The 22,059-nt window shown below is 33.8% G+C and overlaps 3 protein-coding genes across 3 annotated transcripts; 2 read left to right on the top strand and 1 right to left on the bottom strand.

Moving 5' to 3' along the window:
- Window positions 1–3,295: 3,295 nt before the first annotated feature.
- On the top strand, window positions 3,296–10,219 carry HELRODRAFT_169908 (hypothetical protein; the record flags this gene model as incomplete). Its single annotated transcript, XM_009015710.1, has 2 exons — window positions 3,296–3,441; window positions 3,664–10,219. 2 exons carry the CDS (start codon window positions 3,296–3,298, stop codon window positions 10,217–10,219), a joined length of 6,702 nt encoding a protein of 2,233 aa, XP_009013958.1.
- Window positions 10,220–11,085: 866 nt separating this feature from the next.
- On the bottom strand, window positions 11,086–15,946 carry HELRODRAFT_190923 (hypothetical protein; the record flags this gene model as incomplete). The annotated part of the gene is made up of 13 exons (XM_009015709.1): window positions 15,910–15,946; window positions 15,660–15,798; window positions 15,054–15,221; window positions 14,138–14,238; window positions 13,945–14,043; window positions 13,647–13,834; window positions 13,388–13,448; window positions 12,988–13,107; window positions 12,392–12,705; window positions 11,913–12,282; window positions 11,731–11,798; window positions 11,382–11,522; window positions 11,086–11,200 (listed from the first exon to the last, which is right to left on the bottom strand). The coding sequence occupies exons 2-13, from the start codon at window positions 15,772–15,774 to the stop codon at window positions 11,086–11,088; spliced, it is 1,860 nt and encodes a 619-aa protein (XP_009013957.1). The 5' UTR covers window positions 15,775–15,798; window positions 15,910–15,946.
- Window positions 15,947–16,288: 342 nt separating this feature from the next.
- HELRODRAFT_169906 (hypothetical protein) lies at window positions 16,289–17,323 on the top strand (the record flags this gene model as incomplete). The annotated part of the gene is made up of 1 exon (XM_009015708.1): window positions 16,289–17,323. One exon carries the CDS (start codon window positions 16,289–16,291, stop codon window positions 17,321–17,323), a length of 1,035 nt encoding a protein of 344 aa, XP_009013956.1.
- Between the last annotated feature and the right edge of the window lie 4,736 nt (window positions 17,324–22,059).

The raw sequence follows: 22,059 nt of genomic DNA, 5'->3' as shown, positions 1-22,059 counted from the left end.
ATCTTGTAATGTTAATTAAAACGCTGTAAGTGTATCGATAGGTAGGCTAATTATAAGTTTTACATTATTATTATTAGGTTGGAGCCCAAGGCATTACGTAGGTGGTGGGGTGGGCGCCGATTGGCTAAATGAATTGGGCTCTTGAGTTTTGTAATTTTAGGTAAGCTAGGACCGTAATGTTATGAATGGGTAAGTTAAGGCTACGTTGTAACACATACTCATTAATAGATTTAGGGTTTAAGTTTTATATTATTATTACTAAGTTGGAGCCCAAGGCATTACGTAGGTGGTGGGGTGGGTGCCGATTGGCTAAATGAATTGGGCTCTTGAGTTTTGTAATTTTAAGTAAGCTAGGGCTTAATTGTAATGAATAGGTAAGTTGAGGGTACGATAGCCGATTGACTCTGGATTTCAAAGTCTCTTGTCAGAGGTAAGCCTTGGTGGCCAGTGGTGAACCGGCAATGGTTTACTATCCGGACGGCAATGGTTTACTATCTGCACGGTAATGATTTACTATGCGGCACGGCCATAGTCTACTACCCGCACGGCTTCCGGACGGCAAATGGTTTACTATCCGCACGGCAATAGTCTACTATCCGCACGGCAATGGTTTACTATCCGGTGCCCTGGCTGTCGGTGAGCCTCTGTGCAAGGAGGGAGAATGAAGGAGGACTTTCGACTATCGTACCATTAACAATTTAATATAGATTAGCTAAGGTATTTGAATAGGTAGATAGGATTATTTTTATTAAGCAATTTGAGATGCAGGCACCGCTAAGCTTTCTGATGAGAATTTTCTCTTTCTCCATCAACACGGGCTGTGTTTCAACAACAATCTCGATGAGGACTGGCACCAGTTTTGGAGAACCGAACCGCATTCAACATTCTGCCTTTGTCGAATGGACGACGGTAAGTTTTTTTTACATTTTAATCACTTTATTATTTTAAAATATTATTTATTTGCCATTGTTTCCATTTTATAATTTTTTGCTCCTAAGATTCTAACATTCATTTGCTACTACGCTAATAAAAAAAATTTGTCTACAGGATGATGAGAGGTGGGCAGTGGTGGGAGTCAGCACGTTTCAGATGGTTGTCTCATGATGATTTACGTATGATGATGGTGGTGTAGGAAAAATCAGCGCGTTGGCTGTTCGACTGACAATCAGAAGTTCGGATGAAATCATGTGTGCCGACCAGATGATGGTGGTCGGTGCAATGAAGTACTGTAACGACGATTTTTGAACTAAGGTTTAGTAGTTTCGTCTTTCAATTTTTCTCATTGATTGATTGATTGATTGATTGATTGATTGATTTATTCATTCATTCATTCATTCATTCATTTTATCACTCAATCTTTCAAATCATTTTTCCATTAATTTATTTTTTTAATCATTGAATCATTAATTTATTCATTGACTCTTGACTCTCTCAGGCATTCAACATTCTGCCTTTGTCGAATGGACGAAAGTAAATTTTTTTACATTTTACTCTCTTTATTATTTTAAAATATTATTTATTTGCCATTATTTTCATTTTATAATTTTTTTCTTTTAAGATTCTAACATTCATTCATTACTAGGCTAATAAAAAAATTTGTCTACAGAATGATGAGAGGTGGGTTGTGGTGGGCGTCAGCACGTTTCAGATGGTAGTCTCATGATGATCGTTCCGATGACAATTCGAAGATGACAATAAGAAGTTTATTTATTTGCCATTATTTTCATTTTATAATTTTTTTCTTCTAAGATTCTAACATTCATTTATTACTAGGCTAATAAAAAAATTTTTCTACAGAATGATGAGAGGTGGGTTGTGGCGGGCGTCAGCACGTTTCAGATGGTGGTCTCATGATGATCGTTCCGATGACAATTCGAAGATGACAATAAGAAGTTTCTGGAGAGTAAACGCGCGCACATTTACGCACATACATCAATACAACACACACATACACAACATCCATTCAATCGGTGTCGTTGTTATGTTTCTCTTCAACTTTCTATTTTCTTTACCGGACTTAATTTTATTCATAGGTAAGTTAGGGATTGAGATGAGTTGAACAATCGTAGGTAGGCTAGGGCTTAACATTAGTTAAAAAGTTTCAAGTAAAATAAAAACGCTGAAATATGTAAAATAAAATACCTAAAACATGTAAAATTCCAAAAACGTAGAAAAACATATTTGTAGGTAGGTGAGTTGAGTTAATGATTATAAGTAAGCTAAGGCCCTGAGAGTAATTTAATTGTAGGTAGGTGACTGACTACTATTCTTGCGACTTTTTACTAGTTTTTTGTGATGTGTTTGTTTTCGCTTCACAGCCCCACACCAACAAAACAAACTACATTATATTCTCGTCGTCGCCTTAAATTTTACCTTTTTGAACAATCTTTTTAATAATGTCTATTTATTTATTTAATTATTTATTAAATGTTGACTGGTTTCTAGTTTTTTTAATTTGGTTATATAATTTTTTGGATATTTCTTGATTTAATAAAAGCAACTATTGTGTTTTTCTTTCTTTACTAAAATCTCGAAATTGTTTGTAGATGTGTACAAACAATTTCAATTGTAGATGTGTTCGAGTTTGAACAAGCCTTGCAAATATTTTTCAAATATGGTTCATTGATTGGTCGATTGGTTGGTTGATTAGTTGATTGAATAAATGGTTAATTGGTTGATTGATTGGTTGATTGATTGATTGATTGATCTCATAGTATTGTATATATGAAAAAAAATCCGATTAAGCCAACGTACGGCTTTACTTGGCCACTGTATTTTACCAGACAAAAGCAATTTCTTTATTTATATTGACAAAAATAATTGTGAAATGAATATATTGACTTATTTAAAGCATTATATGTAAAGAAAACCGCCATGACACTGTTGTATGAGACCCAGTAAGCCACTGCAGTAAACCAACTTATGATTTCAGCAACCATAATTTCTATGAGCACCAGCAGAATGTAAAATATTCATTGAATATAATGAAGATAGTTGTTCAAATAACAATTTTGATCTATTTAGGCCGTTTATTTTATGAGCAAACAAATTTTTAACATGATCGAATAGTGTAAAAAAAGGGTGACTATAGTTCAATCCTACTAAGCCAACCTTCGGCTTTTTTATTTTACATATATATGTCTGTAATCTATTTTTAAATACAGAAAAATTAAAAAATATTCTTGGGCATGGATGGCTACACAAATTAAAAATGAACTTCTCGTCTGCTTTCTGATGCGTTTTATTGTTGAGATATTCTTTCTTTCTATCGCTTAATTTAGTCCGGACCGTCAAAATGCTCGAAGTAAAGCGACAGTTTATACAATTTGAAATTATTAAATTGAAGAGAGTTTTCTCATTTCTAACAAATGAACAAATACGAAGAAGGGCCTCTGCCAACTGGGAATCCATGGTGATGGCGTTGCACTCTTCAAAGTTAAGGTTCGGTTTTTCGTTTTTTAATATTTTTTTTTAATAAATTACATTTTGGTTTTAAATGGGCCTGTTGTCGGTTCCGCTTTTGTTATTTTAAATTTTGTTTGTTTCATTTGTAATTTAACTATTTATATTTTTATAATGTACAACTTAGAAAATAAAGGATAATCATTTTTCTTTTATATGGCATTGTTAAATAGTTTACTTTCTACTAATATTTTGTTTCAGTGACAATAATAATAAGTCCCTGAGAAACATCAAAGTGATGCAAGATTCAGGAAAGAAATATGTAGATTCTAATGCTAGAAATAATTTAATGATCAAAGCATATTCTGCTTTGAAATCAAGAGAAATATTTTCTCATACTCCAAAACACAAACCTGGAAATAAATTTTTCAAAACTAGAAACAACAATAACATGAAGTCTAGTTATATTAAAAGTTCAAATAATTTAAATGAAAGTAAACTCAAAATTTATGATTTAAAAGAAGATGAAGACAATCCTGTTTGCTCTAGATTTCGTGATTACTTTAGAATATCAAGATATAACAGTAATTACGAAAATATATCCAGAGTTGCTAGAAAATATTCAACACCTTTGAAAGCTAGTGCTAAAAATAATTCTTCAAAAAGAAAGTTAGATCTAACAACAATCAGACCATCAAAATCGATTTATGAAAAATCCAGTCTCAATACATCTGATCCCAAATCAACCTTGAATAACAAATTTTTTAAATTAAGAACACCTAAACTTCTTATTTATGACGGCTTTAAGAATGATGTTCTAAGTTATTTACCAAAGGAAAACTGTTCAATTTACAAAAATGAAGATAATCCAACCAGGTCAAAACTTAGAGACAGACAAGACATGAACAGTTCTAGCATTGATGCTGTGGTACCAAGTTGCACCCCTACCAAAACTAAATCATCTAACAGCAATAACATTAATGATGTTTTTATGAGTGAAACTTATTTTTCTTATGATCTAGTTAAAGGTGATGATGTCTGTTTGAATAATCCTAAAAATGTTGAAACTGTACCTGAAATTGAATTTGATGTTACTGCAGATAATGGCAAGTTTGATGATATCATTGATGATAACAATGATGATGTTGCTAAAGATTTTTGTAATATTGTTACTACAAGTGATACTGCTACATTTAATGATAAAATATTTGATGATGTGATCAAAAGTCGTAAGAAATCATATTTGAGAAGAAATGTATTCATGGATGATGAAGATAATAATTTGTTAGAACCATCTACATCTGCAAATATGTGCAATGAAAAAACCTTTTGTAAAAATTGTGTCACTAGTGCCAAATTGTTCAAGATAGATAAAAATATTTTTGACAAAGAGCAGAAAGTGGATGGCAAAACTACACCTAGTGACGAAGTAACTGCCAATCCAACTCCAACTAGCGAAAATTCCGGTCCAAAAAATAATTTCTCAAATGATTTCAATCTGAAAGAAATTTGTAAATCTAAGGAGTTGGAAACAAATTCAAATGAAAATAACGACACATCAAAGAGCATGAACAATGAGAATAATATTAATTGTAATATTGATAGATATATTGATAATAATAATAATTTCAAATTGAAAAATAAAAAAGCAAAAAGAGCCCTGTTCAACTTCCAGACGAGACTTCTTGGTGATGCAAATGCGGCAGAGGATGCTCTTGTTACTGAAACTAATGAACAAACTAAGAATAACGATAATAATAATAATTTTAATAATATTATTTGTGGGGATAATAATAATGATGATGATAATTCGGTCGATAAGAAACCTACAAATAATAGTCAATCTGATATAAATAAGGATAAATTAGTAAGTGAATTAACTAATGATGATCAAGGTGAAGAAAATTACGAAGTTTCATGTGAAAGTTTAAAAAATATTATAGAAAATGAGTGCATAGCTTCAACTCTTAGCAGGAACATTCTAAACTCAAGACTTGGCTCTAAAACACTTAATTATTTACCTCTTGATAATTTAGTAACACTGTCTGAAAATAAAAACTCATTAACACAGAATGACAAAAATGAAAGTGCTGGCGAGATTAACATAAATCTAAAAAGCAATGAAGAGTTGAAGAAAAACATTTGTGACGACGATTCAAACCAAGCAGCGGTAGTTTTGCTGGAAGATATAACAAAAAGTTATCAAAAAACTTTGCATACGATCAATGAAAAATCTGTAACAAAATCACCAAATGTCGTTAATGAATGTATTGAATCAGTTTTTAATGATGCTGGTAAAGTTACTGATGAAACTGATGACGACAAGAACAAAACAATGTATGATGACGTCCGTGATAAACATGATGTTGTATTTAATGATTCTATAATCAAATCAGATTCGAAAATTGGTAGCAACGCCAGTACTTTGGAATGTAAAAAGAATAAAAACAAGAAAGGGAAACGTAGAAAAACATCAGTTAAAAGGAAAGCAATGAAGAAAATTGTCGTTGCAAATAAAGAAACCAAAATTAACTTGGAAAATGATGACGATGGGGCAAGAAAAACTTCAAAACCTGATGAAATCTCTACTGATGTGAAACATGATGGCCAAGAACATGACAAACTCGAACTTAGTGATAAAGTTAATTACTTCATAAGCCAAACCAATGAAACCACTGTCAATTATTACAAAGTTGAGGATATTGTATTAAAGGACCCGGATATGATCAGCGGTTCTGGCGATGATATAGTATCATTAGACTTTGATATGACCGTTGATGATAATTTGATCGAAAATAGCAATGACAAATCAGTCAATATTGAGACAATTTCAAACTCAGTTGTTGATCATAACAAAAAAACCAACGAATGCAGTGATAATAATGCTATAGTATCAACAGGTTTGGAGAATGTTGGTGATGAAGACTTGGTTGATACTTGCAGCAACAGAAATGATTTATTGGAAAATAACAAAACTTCAACAAACTCACCTGAAGCGCCAACTTCATTACCAATTGAACATGGAAGCGAATATAACGATTCTAGATTTGAGATGCCGTTCATTTCAAATGGCAATAAAAATAAAAAGCAGAAGAAGTCAAAGAAACCATCCGGAAAGACCAACATTAAAAGGGCTGTTTATTCACTTGTTGATGATGAAAATCATGACAATAACGACGATCATCCTAAATTGAAATCACCACCACCGTCTTCAGCTAGTAAGACTGATGAAGAATTAGTGAAGAAAAGCAAGAAAAATAAAAAACGAAAAAATATAACAAGTAAAACAAATGAAAAATTAAAGAGAATGGAGAACATAAAAGCAGATTTAGAACTATCTGGTAATAATAATAATAAAAGCGATGATAACCTTAACCCTCATGATGATAATGCCAATGATAATAATGATAACCATACATTTACTAATACTCATGTTGTGTCGGCTGTTAATGATGATATAGAAATAATGATGACTGATGAACTGAATGATGTCGTTTGTAGCAATGTTAGCACGAATGTTAAAAATGATAGGGACGATAAAAGCTGCCGTGATATTAAAATGGAGGTTGATCGGGGTTGTAATAACACAGACGATATTAACGATCATCATAAACAGCTGAATGATAACGCTGATAAAGACGATGATAATGAAATAGAATGTATTAACAACAAGAGCAGCAACTACAAAAACAACACTGATGACGAAGATGTAGAAACTGTTTGTGACAACAAAGTCCTCAGTAGCAACACTGAAAATAACAGCATAAAACCTCAAACCATCAACAACCCTAACCTCAAATCATCATTCAGATTGTGCATGGTGACAAAAACAGCGAAGGACATCACTAAAGATGATCTGAAGAAACACTGCCTGATGCTATTGACTGCAGATGAGGCATGTGATGGGGGCGAAGTAAACGTTTCGGATGCTGAAACAACTGATAATGTCATAATTAAAAATTTTACTTCTCCTACTACTAATGCTACCACTTCTGCTACTAATAGTATTGTTAATGCTTCAACCACAACCACTGCTATTGATGAGACTGCAGTTACTAACGTAACTTCTTCTACTTCTCTTGTTGCAACTGTGACTACTATTGCTAACGATAATAATCTTACAACTGATAACTTTGATACAATTACTACTACTGCTGTTACTAATGATATTGCTTTTTCAATTAATACTGATACTACTAATACTACAACCAATGCTGGCGAAAGTAATGCTAGTAAAAATGATGACAATGAAGTATTTAGTTCTAAGGCTCTTGCGGTTGCTACTACTGCTGCTGCTGCCACTACTACTACTGCTGCCACTACTACTACTACTGCTACTACTACTGCATCTGTGATTGATACTAATACTAACGATGAAATTTATAAAGCAGAAGAAATAATTGAAAAGAATGACAATTCTAAAAATGTATCTGGAGTGAATAAAGGTGATGTTGATAGATGTGACGATGAAGATGATAATAGCAAGAGATTAAATCTGGATGAAGATGACGAAGTGATGGACGAAACTCTCCAGAAGCAAGTTAAGCATATCAGGTGTTCAGTATTTCATCTTACTGGCTTGAGAAAGACAGTTGATGTTTCCGATAACATCAACGATCACATCAACATCATTCCAAATAGCATTAACGATAATTACGTACAAACTAGCAACAATAATAACAACAATTTACCTAAGATTAACAACATAAATGACATTAATAACAATAATGACGTAATAGTAAAAGTTATTGACGATAGTAACTACAACAACATCAGTAATGACGTCAATAACAATAACAATAGTAATAATAATAACAATAGTAATAATAATAACAATAGTAATAATAATATCAATGCTTCTACGAAAGAACCAGAAGGCACTAAAGAGCAAGATATTAATATTATCAACAGTAATAATGTTAAAAAGAAAAAATATAATAAATTACCTGGACAGAAACAACTAGGCCATCAGCAACGAGAAATTATAAAAACAAAATCCTCGTCATTCCATTACTTCGTCAGCAAATACATACCCCTATCCCAGAGGTCTGACAGCGATGATAACAACGAATTGGTCAGTAGATACAATAATAATAATAATTATCAAAATGTTACGATACAGGATAATGGTACGAGCGATAATTCTATTACTAGCATGAAAAAGAACAACCCCAAAAGGTCACCTAATTCACTTAGGCCGACATGTAACCCAAACGGCATTACATCAACTGACAACCAGCAGAGTGCCAATAACTCAACTGATAAAAATGCGCCAGATATAAATAGAAACGACGTCTCAGAATCGGGAATTCCATGTAAGAAAAGAAAAGTTTCATTTTCAGGTTTGACCATTGTCGACATTCATTCACAAGCTTCTAGCAACGATAGCCTGATAAGCCTTGGCAGGACGAGATCACGCGATCAGATATTACCATGTGAAGTTAATGATGATGGTGAGGACGACGACGACATCTCCATTTATAGCAATGATAAGGATGAGAATTACGAAGACAAGTGTGGCTGTGATGACGTTAATGTGATTAAAGACAAGAACGGAGAGTGTGCTAATAATGAGAAATCAGTAGTTGTAAACAAATCGTCCAAATGCAAGCCAACCAACATTATTAGAGGAATCCTCAAGAAGATATCGAAATGTTCTCAAACCATTGCCAGGCAAGATCACAATGACGTCATTTCAACTGCCAACAATCATTTATTTAACGGTGAAAATTGTAATAAAAATGACGATAACGCTGCTAACGACCGTGATGAAAAGATTCAAGATCATGATGATGACCATGCAGATAAATATAATTGTAATAAGAAACAAGACGATGACGACGACGATTCAATAATGACATATGATGAGTCATCAACCCTCAGTGAAAACCCATACACCTCTGGCAAAAGGCCCCATGGCAATAACAACGCCGATGGTGAATTCAACCAAACTGAATCTTCATTCCTATCATCAGCATCGTCATCACCATCAACAACATCAACCGTACCTTGCTCTATCATCAGGAAAGTTTCAGCATGTAGTATCGAAGTTACGAGCTATACCCGTACTTTGCAGCTGTCCGAGATGAACAAGATGAGAGAGCAGATGATGGAAGATTATATCAAGCAGTTCACTGGAAATCATCCACAGACAGATGAAGATAATGACGACGACGATATTATTATTGATGATGATTATGTTAGTGGGAAATCAATATCTGAGAGTAACGAAAATATTGAAAAAACTGTGCACGAACAAGCTAACATTCACACAAACATGGCAAATGATGACGGCCATGATGGTGTACAACATCAACAACAGCCAACATTATCAGTTTCACCATCATCATTTAACACAGAAGCCACAACATACAGCACATCAATGCTCCAAAGTGATAAGTTCAGTAGATTCAAAGTGTCTAATCGTAATGATGAAATCTTGCCGGTGAGAAGAAAATTTGAACTTGATCCGAATGCTGATGACATTAACGGCAACGTTACGACTGAAAATAATGTATACATCAAGAACATCAACATCACTAATGATTTAACTACCGACACCAACGCCAGTCACGACGAAAACATCATCCAACACAACTCTACTAACGACAACAGCAAGGCAACTACATCAATGAACTTCGACGCTGACAACAACAACATCAGTGACATCACGTTTGATGACGTCAACTCAGTAAATATCCCATCGTCGACGACATTGAAAGGATTTAACGATGAAAGTCAAATTGGATGTGATGAGGAGAATGACCTAGAGGCTCTTTTCAAGCACATCCCTGAACATAAAATGGAGCAGGTTTGAGCTAAAACTCGAAGCAAATTTACTTTTTTACATTTAAAAATACTTTTTATTTCAATTTTTATCCTGTCATTACAATTCACCTATATATCAAATATTATTATAATTATTAAATAATCGCAGAATAAAAACTGTATTAATTACGAAATAATAAATAGCACTAAAAAGCTTATTTATCTCTACAGGGCTTGCAGCTTACTGGGTGGGCAGATGACCTATACGACAATTAAAAACCATTCATGGATACATACAAACACACATACATACAAACACATACAAAACAACTGTTATGGTTACAATTCCTATATTAAAAATAGATCAATACATACTATCAAAACGTTAAATGAATTGATTGACTGCAGTTTTTCCGCGTTTTTGCGTCACAAGATTTAATTCTTTCCGTTTTTCTTTCTTTTAACGTCATTAATTTTATAACTTAAAATGATTTTTTTTGTTTCCGTGATTTTCGTTGCGGTTTCTTACTTGTTCTGATTTTAAAATGAATAACTTGATTAAGATATTAAAATATCTAAACGTATTTAAAAACAAAATGACCGACCGATCATTTTAGTTTATTTTGAAGAGTTGCTAATTGCTTTTTGTTGTTCGTTTCAGAATTATAATAAAAATATACTCTCCGGGTAATTCATAAAAACGATAATTGTCACGAAGTACAAGAATTTTTCTAAATGATTAAACTCGATAGCTGTAACTTCTCAATAATAAATGTTTAAAAAATTAGGCAATCTTAAAACGTTTAGTATCGGTTAAGAGATTTCACCAGACACTCACCCATTCAAGTAACCTTTCATTCATTCCAACCTCATTATATAAATTAATTAATTTGATTGATTGATTCATTCGTTCATTCACTCATCCATTCCACTAATTTTCAAATGGGGCCCGATCACAACCTCTCGTACATCAGCATGTATGGGGCTGATGAAAAGACTTCCTCCGTAGAACACTCTCTCACATACATGTCTGACGTGTATACCCATCTACTTGGCGAATATTAAATTATAGAAATATTGAATTATTTTATATCATAATATAATATAATTTAACATAACTATAAAAGATATTGATGATCGAAATAATTAAACTCGACTGCTGCTGTCTCGTACTGACCATGCTAGAATAAAGAGATCTCTGCCTAACTTACCTGTCAGGAAATCGAACCCCAAATCTGGTAGGCGATCTTCGGTAGGCTACGAAATGACCAGACGACACGTCTCCGTAATGAACGATGACAGATGATAAGCGGTAGATGGTGCTTGAGTTTCCGCCATTTTTTGGCATTTTTCTACATAAAAGACATATAAGTTTAATCGTCGTCACTCAATTATTTGATGAAATTATTATACATCGTTACTTTCGATAACAATGATAATAATAAAAACAACGGTAATTAATCAAATTAGATTCAAGATTTTATAAAATGATAATTTAAATGGAGGAATAATTTTGATATTTGGATTCTGTTTGACCTCGCTTGTAAGACACCTACACACCTGCAACACAAATATTCGCTTTCGTAAGCATCGGCTAGCATGGTCAGTTCTTTTGGGATCTCTGTCGTCTGAACGAAGATAATTTAAAGATAATTTTGAATAAAATACAATAAGGCAACTATAATAATTAAAAATTGGGCAATTAAAAATGTCAACAAATTATAAATAAACTCCGTTATCACCGTTCTAGTGGGGGATAAGATAGTTTTCCTATTGGCCAAATCAAACTCTGCTGATGATCTAGACGGCGTTGACGATGAAGAAGAAGATGATGACGATGAAATGTTAGTAGAAGAAGATGATGACGATGACGTATCAATGGATAGCGATGACGATGAAGAAGACGAAGTAGTATTAGTAGCAGGCGACATTTTGACCGATGCATTCTGAAGTCCGAGACTAGATAGATGTGAGTAGTAATTCAGTGCTTTCAGCATGTTTACAGATATAGAGTAAGGATTTGTGAGGCAAATTTTATTTTTCATTTTTCTCCTTTTCAACATTTTTTGACTATCAACAGATGAGGCCAGCAGATCCATCCTCTTCATCAACCTGAAAATAAAATTTGAAAAATTAATAATAGCTTGAACCTTGTTATCAATAGCAGTAACTTAACAAAATCTACACACATACACAAACACACACAAAAACAACAACTAACTTATCTCCATCTCCGTCTCCAGAGTCACCACCGACAACAGCGACTGATTCTTCATCCATTTTTTCCTCTTTCAACTTCCCACCCAGCAGCCCAACCTTTTGCACATCCCTGATTTTAGGTCCCAGTAAGGACAGCCCCCCAAGACCAACGGCTTCACTAATGATACCGCCGGCACCTGAAAAACCACAAGTACCTCTCCATAAATATTGGCCCAGGTCGATGTGATCAGGGATAGTTACTTGATCCATTCTTTTGTAGGCCCCAACGGATGACCACGTTGTACGTTGCAAGTGGATGCACAGTGAATGCGGAAGCTATGTGGTGAGAGAGAGAGTGAGAGAGAGAGAAAAGAGAGAGAGAGTGAGAGAGAGAGAAAAGAGAGAGGAGAGAGAAAGAAAGGAAACAATTTATTTGAATGGTTAAATGAACAAACGAATGAATGAATGATTAGATGCATGAAGAAACAAATGAATATGAATGAATGAATGAACGAAAGAATGAATGAACGAAAGAATGAATGACCGAACGAATGAATAAATGAAGAAACAAACGAATGATGAAATTATTATTCAAAATGAAAGTTGACATCTGGAAACCTTCCCAATTGTAGTTCTTTTAATGAATGGCCTCTTAACTTTGCACTTCTCACACATGGCTTCGTCAATATTCTCAGACTGCAAATAATTCTTTAGCAACAACTCCAACGTCGTCAATCCCTGGAGATGGAGAGAGTGAGATAGAGAATGAACAAAAGAGAGAAAGAGAATAAAAAGAGAGAGAGAGAGAGAGAGATAAAAGTGAGAGAAATAAAGAAAATAGAATAAATATAAATACGTTTATAAGCAAATGAAAATTTTTTAAAACAAATTTACCGAATTACACTTAGAAAAGTCCAAAAGTTAAGTGCTAATAAAGCAAAGAAACTAAGAAGCTATCAAGACATCAACAAAATGTAAATGAATAATAACAGTAGATAATAACAATTAGACAACAAACATATTTATTAGGAGGCAGAGGCAAGGAAAGACAGCAGAAAGTCTGATAACTCATTGGGTTCTGTTAAATGAACATTTTAATTATTAAATAATAAACTATCTCAATGATAAAAAACATATTTATGTATATATGTTTCTGTGTGTGTTTGTTTGAATGTATGTGTGTATTTGTATGCGTGTGTGTGTTTGTTTGAATGTATGTATGTATGTGTGTGTGTGTTTGTTTGAATGTATGAACATACTTGCAGGCAATACTAACTCTAGATCCGCAGTATTTGCAGATAAGCTGACTGGCAAGACGGCCGAAAAATGGCGGTAACGACGACGATGATGAAAATGACGGTGATGATGACGATGATGAGGACGGTAATGGTGATGATGAATTTAATTTTGGCAGACTTGTGCTAATATTGTTCACTGCCTCATCTGGCAACAAGCACCTAAATTTCTGTGCCCAAACCAAAAATTATGACAATATTATAACTATAACAATATTAATAATATTATTATTATTATTATAAAGAGAAGAATAAAATAATAATAATAATAATAATAAACCTCTAATGTTGATATATCAAACAGAGAAATAGTAGAAGGATTAACGATGAGTTCCTCGTTTAAACTTTCCATAAGAACGTGGAACAATTCACTGGCATCCTGTCGAATAAAAATGATAATTATTATTATTATCATAATTTATTCATAACTGTAACAATAATTTATTCATAATTTTAACATGTACTGTACTAACATGTTCGCCATTAGAAATGACCCATCCCTTACTGGCCAGTTTATTCAATACGGGTTTAGGGTTGTAGTCTTCTGTATGCTCAATGCTTTCGTTGTTTAAGACTGCAGAGAAATAATTATAATATATTTTAATTGATATTTATTATTATATTGATTTGAAATTATGAAAATTATTATATAGTTTTTCATTGTGAATAGGAAAAGTTTAACTTTACATTTAAAATTTTGAAATAACTAAAAATATATATACACATACAACAACAACAACAACAACAACACACGTTTAGACGGCATTTTCCCCGAGATCGGGGGTTGCCGTTTGGCTACCTATGATGAAACCGAAATACCCCTCGACTCCATCCACATCTGTCACTCGCCTCAGTATCACGCAACCCCGCTTTCACCCTGTCCTTCTCCACCTGCTCTCTCCATCCCAACCGCGGACGACCCCTTCCTACCACTCCTTCAACCTCGAACTCCAACGCTCGCCTAATCCCGACCCTTTCATCCCTTCTCAACACATGTCCATACCACCGCAATCTCGATCTCCTTATCAATGTCACAATGTCCTCATTCAGTCCGATCATTGACATCAGCTCTGTACTACTCCTCCTATCCTTCACTTTAACCCCACACATCATCCTCACCATAGCTCTTTCAGCCCTCTGCAGTACACTTTCCTCCTCTCTCCTCAACACCCAAGTTTCACCACCATATATCATCGCTGCTCTCACACATGCTTTATATACCCTCCTTTTCATCTTCACTGACCATTTCTTTCCACACAATACCCCCACCCAGTCCCTAAAATTCAACCATTCCCACACGAACTCTAGCCGTAACTGCGCTCAAACATCCTCCAACATCCTAATATATATACACATAGATAAGAAAAAAATTTAAAACAAAAATCTTACTTTTCAACGTGGCATAAACCTCAAACACCAAAGAATTTTTATTCATGTATGTAGAATGATCAAGGATGAACTCCAGCCAGTCCACAAACAATTTGCATGGAGAGAGTGCCTGCAAGATGGAGTTCAAAAAGCAGGTGTTTCCTAAATTCATGAGTCCCGGACACGGCGCTAGAATAGAAACAAATTAATATTACTTTGAAATTACACACAATTATTCATGCCATAATAAGTAACTATTCATGTAATTGTAAATAATTTAAATAAAAAATTAGAGACTATCTCCTAGCTCTATCTATAGTCTAATCTATATTGATACTTTTCTATGGTCTGGCCATCCATAAGCAATAAGAATTTTTAAAACATATTATAACATTTTAGTTTAATGATAGAATCTGATAGAGCGATTAAAATTACTTATACTTTTTATACATCATGATTCATTACCTGATTTCCGATTACACTCCGATTAGTACAGATTACAATTACACTACACTATATACACCACAGAGTATATTATATTAAATTGTATTTATATTTTGTTTGTAAGATTTTAAATTTAAAAAGATTGTAATAATTTATGTTTAAATGAAAAAACTGTCTGCCAACATTTTTTGTCTTTCCCTAATTTCAGGGATTCTGGCTTCTTTAACAAATAATACAGGGTGGCACTGAAAATGGAAGCTATTCCACAGAACAGGGCAACATTGTGTGGTTGTACCATTTCTATGAAATAGTTTTCGTGAAATTAATTTCAAAAAATTTAAATAATTTTTTAAAAATTTTAATAATTCTGATGATGAAATTTAATGTTTTTAACTAACTTTGATCACAATTTAGAAAAGATGTTTTAACTAACTTTGATCACAATTTAGAAAAGATGTTAGACCACAAATTTTGACCGATTGGCGTAGCCGTAGGTGAACTTAATTCCATAAACATAACAAGAAGATTATCTATCCGTTTATAATTTGATTTTACTTCGAGACTTTTATCTATACTAATAATTTGTTTTTAACATGATTAAAATGAAATTTTACATGACAATTTTTTTTCTGTTTCATAAACTTATTACAAAATTTATCAAATTCAACTTTTATTTTCATGCATTTTATGTAGAATTAAGCATGCTCTAATTTTCATGCTCACGTCGTGAGGCAACTAAATGTTATGATAAACAATGATATGACGTTAAAAACTGTGAAATTAATTTGATTTAATTTGATAAAAGGCTGAGAATGTCGTTATTCGTTCTTGCTTTTGTCATTTTTGTCGACAAGACAAATGGAAACCCTGGACACAATCCTGATCAAACCTTGGAGTTTTATAAACCAGCTCCAAATAATTTTTTGTCTGCCTCCGCGTACGCCTCTAACAACGTACTTGTAAAGAGAGGGATGATGAATTTGAACTTCAAACGTCGACAGTCGCAAATAAATACTTTAAAACACAAGCAGGACGACGAAGATTCGTTTCGTAAGAAGCACAGCCAGAGACCTAAAAGATTCATCTCTGATTTAGATTTTGATGATTTGATGTCAAGAAATCATGGTTTTGGCAAGAGAGAAACTAAAACTAATGTCAACGGCACGGTGACAGTCTTGCAAGAAATGAGTTCTCCGAAAACGGTTGCTAACAATTTAACACACAATCTCACTGTTGCTAGCAAGGACGCCAAAAATGACAGTCAAAAAATTTTGACACTAAATTTAAACAAATTTTCATCTGGTGACCATCTAGCCAGTTTTAGACTCTTTCAAGACTTATTCAACAACTTACTATCGGAACATAGAAAGCGTGAGAGAATCTTCAGGAACTCTTTTCTGAGAAGCAACCACAAGCACCACCAAAACATCAGCCACAAGTCAAACGACAGCGATGCTAACAAGTTCGGCACCTTTAAGTTCGGTTTCTACTACGGCGAAAAATTTGAACCATCGCCGAGACCAAAAGTACAACCGGTAAATGCAGCAGTCTCACCAGGTCCGATGAAGTCAAACTCGCCTATCGATGATCTCAAATCCGATCAAGTAGAAGTCGGTTTCCTTATAAGTTTTAGCGGCTTTCAGTCGGATACCGACGATGCCAACAAAACAGAGCACAAGCAACTCGCGAAGAAAATGGCACAAGAGAGAATTAGAAAGGAACATTCAAAGAAGTTGAAGAAGCGATTGAACAGCAGCAGAAGATACCTGCCCAAGTATTTTGCTGCATCCAACTATCTTGACGATGATGCTTTGAATGTCTGGAGAGCAAGTTCGAAAATCAGATAATTGACTTACTCCATGCAAGGAATGAATGAAGTGTGCTGTGTTGACGTGATTGAATAACATTTGAAAATGAATTTATAGTATATTAGTTTTGATATCATTCGGTTTAAATGTACGTTGGGTGAGTTGAAAAAATTTCTTAATTAAGCGTGCATTTGGCATGCATGGAAGGATGTACATCTGCCTCACGACATCAGCCAGATACTGAATAAATTATAAATAAGTTGTCTTCACGTAAAAAGACGTTGTTATTTGATAAAATAAACATTTTTATTTCAATAATCTTCATTTCATAAAAAATGATGGATGAAGAGCTCACTAACTTACCTATGTTCATTGACTCAGCTCAGTTCCTAACATACCTATATTCAATTGGCTGAGAGCCATCAAATTAATTTGAGATCACACCTTACTTTAACCTCAGTAGAAAGGGCCTTTTTTTGCAATATAAATATGTACAATAAGTAAATATATCTATTTATTTAGTTAGTTTTGTGATAATATCTTGAGAAATATTTTTAAAATGTCAAGGTCGGTTTCTTTGATTTGTTTTCGTTGAATCAAAAACATCATGAATGTGAATATGTATGTGTTTGTTTATGTATGTGAGCACGTTAGCATGTAGCTGAGCCATATACATTAATTCATTTCTAACATACCTATGTTCAATTGGCTCAGCTCAGTCCCTGACTTGCCTATGTTCAATTGGCTCAGCTCAGTCCCTGACTTGCCTATGTTCAATTGGCTCAGCTCAGTCCCTGACTTGCCTATGTTCAATTGGCTCAGCTCAGTCCCTGACTTGCCTATGTTCAATTGGCTCAGCTCAGTCCCTGACTTGCCTATGTTCAATTGGCTCAGCTCAGTTCCTAACTTACCTATATTCAATTTACAGATAGATAGACAGACAGACAGACAGACAGATAGATAGATAGATAGAAAGAGAAATACTAAACGCCAAAATAATAACAAATATGGAACAGTTTCCCATTCATAATTAACTACATAACCTTCACTTTTTGTTTGTCATATATAGCCATCCTCATCATTGTCCTCCTCATCATCAACATCCTTCCTCATCATCATCGCCATCATCGTCAGCCTTATTATCAATAATAATTTGATTAATATTGTTAGTATAACTATATTTATTTTGAAAAATAAACTCATCTTAATCATAATTTTAATCCCGTTAATCTATGCTAGTCGGATTATAAAATATCGTTAATTAGTTTAGGGCAGTTTATTGTTTAATTATATATGTGTGTGAATGTGTGTATGTGTGAATTTGTGTGGGTATGTGTGTGGGTATGTGTGAATGTGTGTGGGTATATGTGTGGGTATGTGTGAATGTATGTGTGTGTGCGTGATTCTGCTCGTTGTATAATTAATATATCAAATGTTTATATTGTTCAGGTGCATGTGAGTGTATGTGTATATGGGAACACGCACGCACGCATGTGTGTGTGATTGTGTATGTGATTGTGTGTGTGTGATTGTGTATGTATGTGTGATTGTATATGTGTGTGTGTATAATCGGATGGTTTGATATATGCGTTCGTACAACGTAAGAATGTAGTTAATTATATACAGTGCATACAAGATATTACAGTATATTGCAGTTTATTTAGAAGAGAACTTGTCAAAATAATAAAAATATACGTGTGTGTGTTTGTTTGTGTGTGTGTATTTATGTGTGTGTGAGTGTGTGTGTGTGTGTGTGTGTGTGTGTGTGTGTGTGTGTGTGTGTGTGTGTGTGTGTGGGTGCCGCGCGGTGATTTTATTTCAATGCAAGAAAGGGTATGTCAGGTGAGTTGAGATTTGTGAATGTTCAGTCGTTATTGGAGTGGATTGTCTTTTTTGAAGATCGTTTAGATAAGAATTGAAGAACATCTATTTGACGATTGTGTATGTTTCAACTTTCATATTTTCTTTTGTATGTTTCTGTTTGTCTGTCTGTCCGTCTGTTTGCATGTTCGTTCGTTTGTCAGTATGTTTATTTGTAGCTTTGTTTGCATTTTTATTAACAACGGCGTCATTTACTGTGGTAGTAACGGTAGTAGCGCTGCGACGATTACGACAACTACTTTTACTGCTGCTACTACTGCTACTGCTTCTACTACTATTACTTACTACTACAAATAATGATAATAATATGCAAAAAATAATAGCAAGCCTCATACTTGGAATACCAAACTTCAAATTGACATCACATCATATCACAAGTGTACACTATACTTCGTACGTGCAGTATGTATGTGCTTGTGTGTGTGTGTGTGTGTGTGTGTGTGTGTGTATGTATGGGTATACACACACAAACACACACATGACAATAATGATGATATTACATTATCAAACCTAGTTCACTACCAATCACACCTGTAATATTGTAGATTTTTTCCATATCGGTGATTTACTTTTAATATGATAAAATGAATGTCACCGTGACTTTTCCAGTCCCATTTTATAATTATTATTCCTATTATTAATTTATTATTATTAATTTATAATTATTATAATTATTATTATTAGTAGTAGTAGTAGTATTATTATTGTTGTTGTTATTGATTATGCCTGGATGTAAGTAAATCACGCAAGTCAGCCGGTGCTTCGAATTATTTTAGTAAAAGTCTTTAATTAATAAAAATTCCAAATTAATAAGAGTTGAGGTAATCAATTATTTATTTATTTAATTGGCTAATTAATCAATTATACTACACACACACACAAACAAACAAACACACACACACATATTTATATAAATATATACACGCAGATACAAACATACACGTACGTACACCCATACACATATTTATACACAGGAACACAAATGATACATATCATGTGTATCATATATCCTTATGTAAGTGTCTATTTGACAGTTAGAATGGGCTTAAAATGCCTACATTCAACAACAGAGTTATTCGTAGCTGACTGAATTGTATAAATAAATGAATGAAAGAATGTGAATGAATAAATTCTGTTTTGATAGTATCATTGTTGTAGCGGTGATATATACCAGGTTAAGTTAGCATTGTTTTTACGTGTGTATGTATCTTTAATGTGCCTTTTGTTAGCTATTCAGCTGTATTTCTTTTGTCGTAACCTATTAATTATTTTATATTTTGTTTTAATACGAATTTATTGTATGATTTATCAAAAATTATAACTAAATAAATAAATATAAATATATATATATCTCGATTTTTCTTATGCTGTAGTTGTTATATGTCATGTAATCAGTAAAATTACTGGTTAATAATAAACACACACTCAAATATTTATATTTTATTTTTTGTCATTAATTAAATTATTATAAACATTCGAATTTCATTAATAAACGAGGATATTCATTAATAATTCCAGTTTAGCTAGATACCGTGTTGTAAAAAAGTTTATTTAATAAAGAACCTTTCGACGCGTAATGGATAACAAAAGAAAGATATCAACCCTACCACGAAGTTTCTACAAGGAATCGAACCCGGTTCTCTTGGATAATAGTCCATCTCCGCGCTCTTCATATGCCTCACTATCTTCAGCTAATAACTCACAGATAATTGAAAACATGCCCACAATTGTCGGCGTCAAACCGCTACCGAAAGCACTGCAGCCTAAATCGAATATTCAAACCGTTAGTAAAAGTTACCGACCGGTTTATAACGGTCCAATCGGTTCGTTTTTAAAGCCATCTACTGCAAGAACCAGCACCACACAAAGGCGTTTGCCGTGTTTCGGTACTTTTAACCGGCCGAGTTCTTTAATCGACGGATCGAATAATTCCGATAGCGATAATAATGTTACATCACCGAGAATCATTACATTCAGCAGGAATGGGACATTAACATCGGTTGTTAGGAAACCGGAATATCTAGAGGATCTATCTCCAGGCAAGCCGATAGAATTCACATTCGATGTCGAACAACTTTCGAACTCTGCTTCTTACGAGACTGGTTCTCTGGAAAGCGACAGAGATGACATCAACTCTCCAGGCGTCTCCATACATTCTCCTGTAATGTTGATGTCAAGAAGAGATGACAACAACAACAACATCAACAACAACAACATTATCAACAACAACAACATCATCAACAACAGCAACAACAATTACAACAACAGCGTCAACAAAAACGACAACACTCCGACGAAAAATTACGTAACTTCTATCGAATCGATAAAACTTCGTAAAAATGATGACACCACATTGCCAACATCCTATCGGTCATCATCATCATTTCAATCGCCACCATGCCCCTCAGCATCTTCTTCATCATCATCTACACTTGCCTCTGGTACTAAAGACAACAACAGCAACAGCGTATACAGAGATCTGAGCCAGGGTTTTGACAAGAGGACAGTAGAAGAAGAAATAAATTCGGAGAGATCCATAACAAAGAACTGTGGAAGGCTTGCTAGTGTCGTGCCACAGCACCAACAACAACAAAAACAACAACATGTTCATCATCAACAGCCACAATATGACCAATGTGATCAGTTTCACCTGTCGGAGTTTGATCAACGCCCCAAAGAAATGAAAGAAAATTTTATCATCTCAACTAACACAGTTACAAACACCTTATACAACAACAACAACATCAACAGCAACAACTTATACAAGAACACAAACAACAACAACTTATACAACAACAACAACAACAACACAAACAACAACTTATACAACAACATCAACAGCAACAACTTATACAACAACAACACAAACAACAACACAGACACTAGAAACAACA

The sequence above is a fragment of the Helobdella robusta genome (assembly GCF_000326865.2).
Source record: "Helobdella robusta unplaced genomic scaffold HELROscaffold_16, whole genome shotgun sequence".
Classification (NCBI taxonomy): Eukaryota; Metazoa; Annelida; class Clitellata; order Rhynchobdellida; family Glossiphoniidae; genus Helobdella; species Helobdella robusta.
The sequence above is the reverse complement of the archived record's forward strand: the minus strand, read 5'-3'. Positions and strand labels throughout refer to the sequence as shown.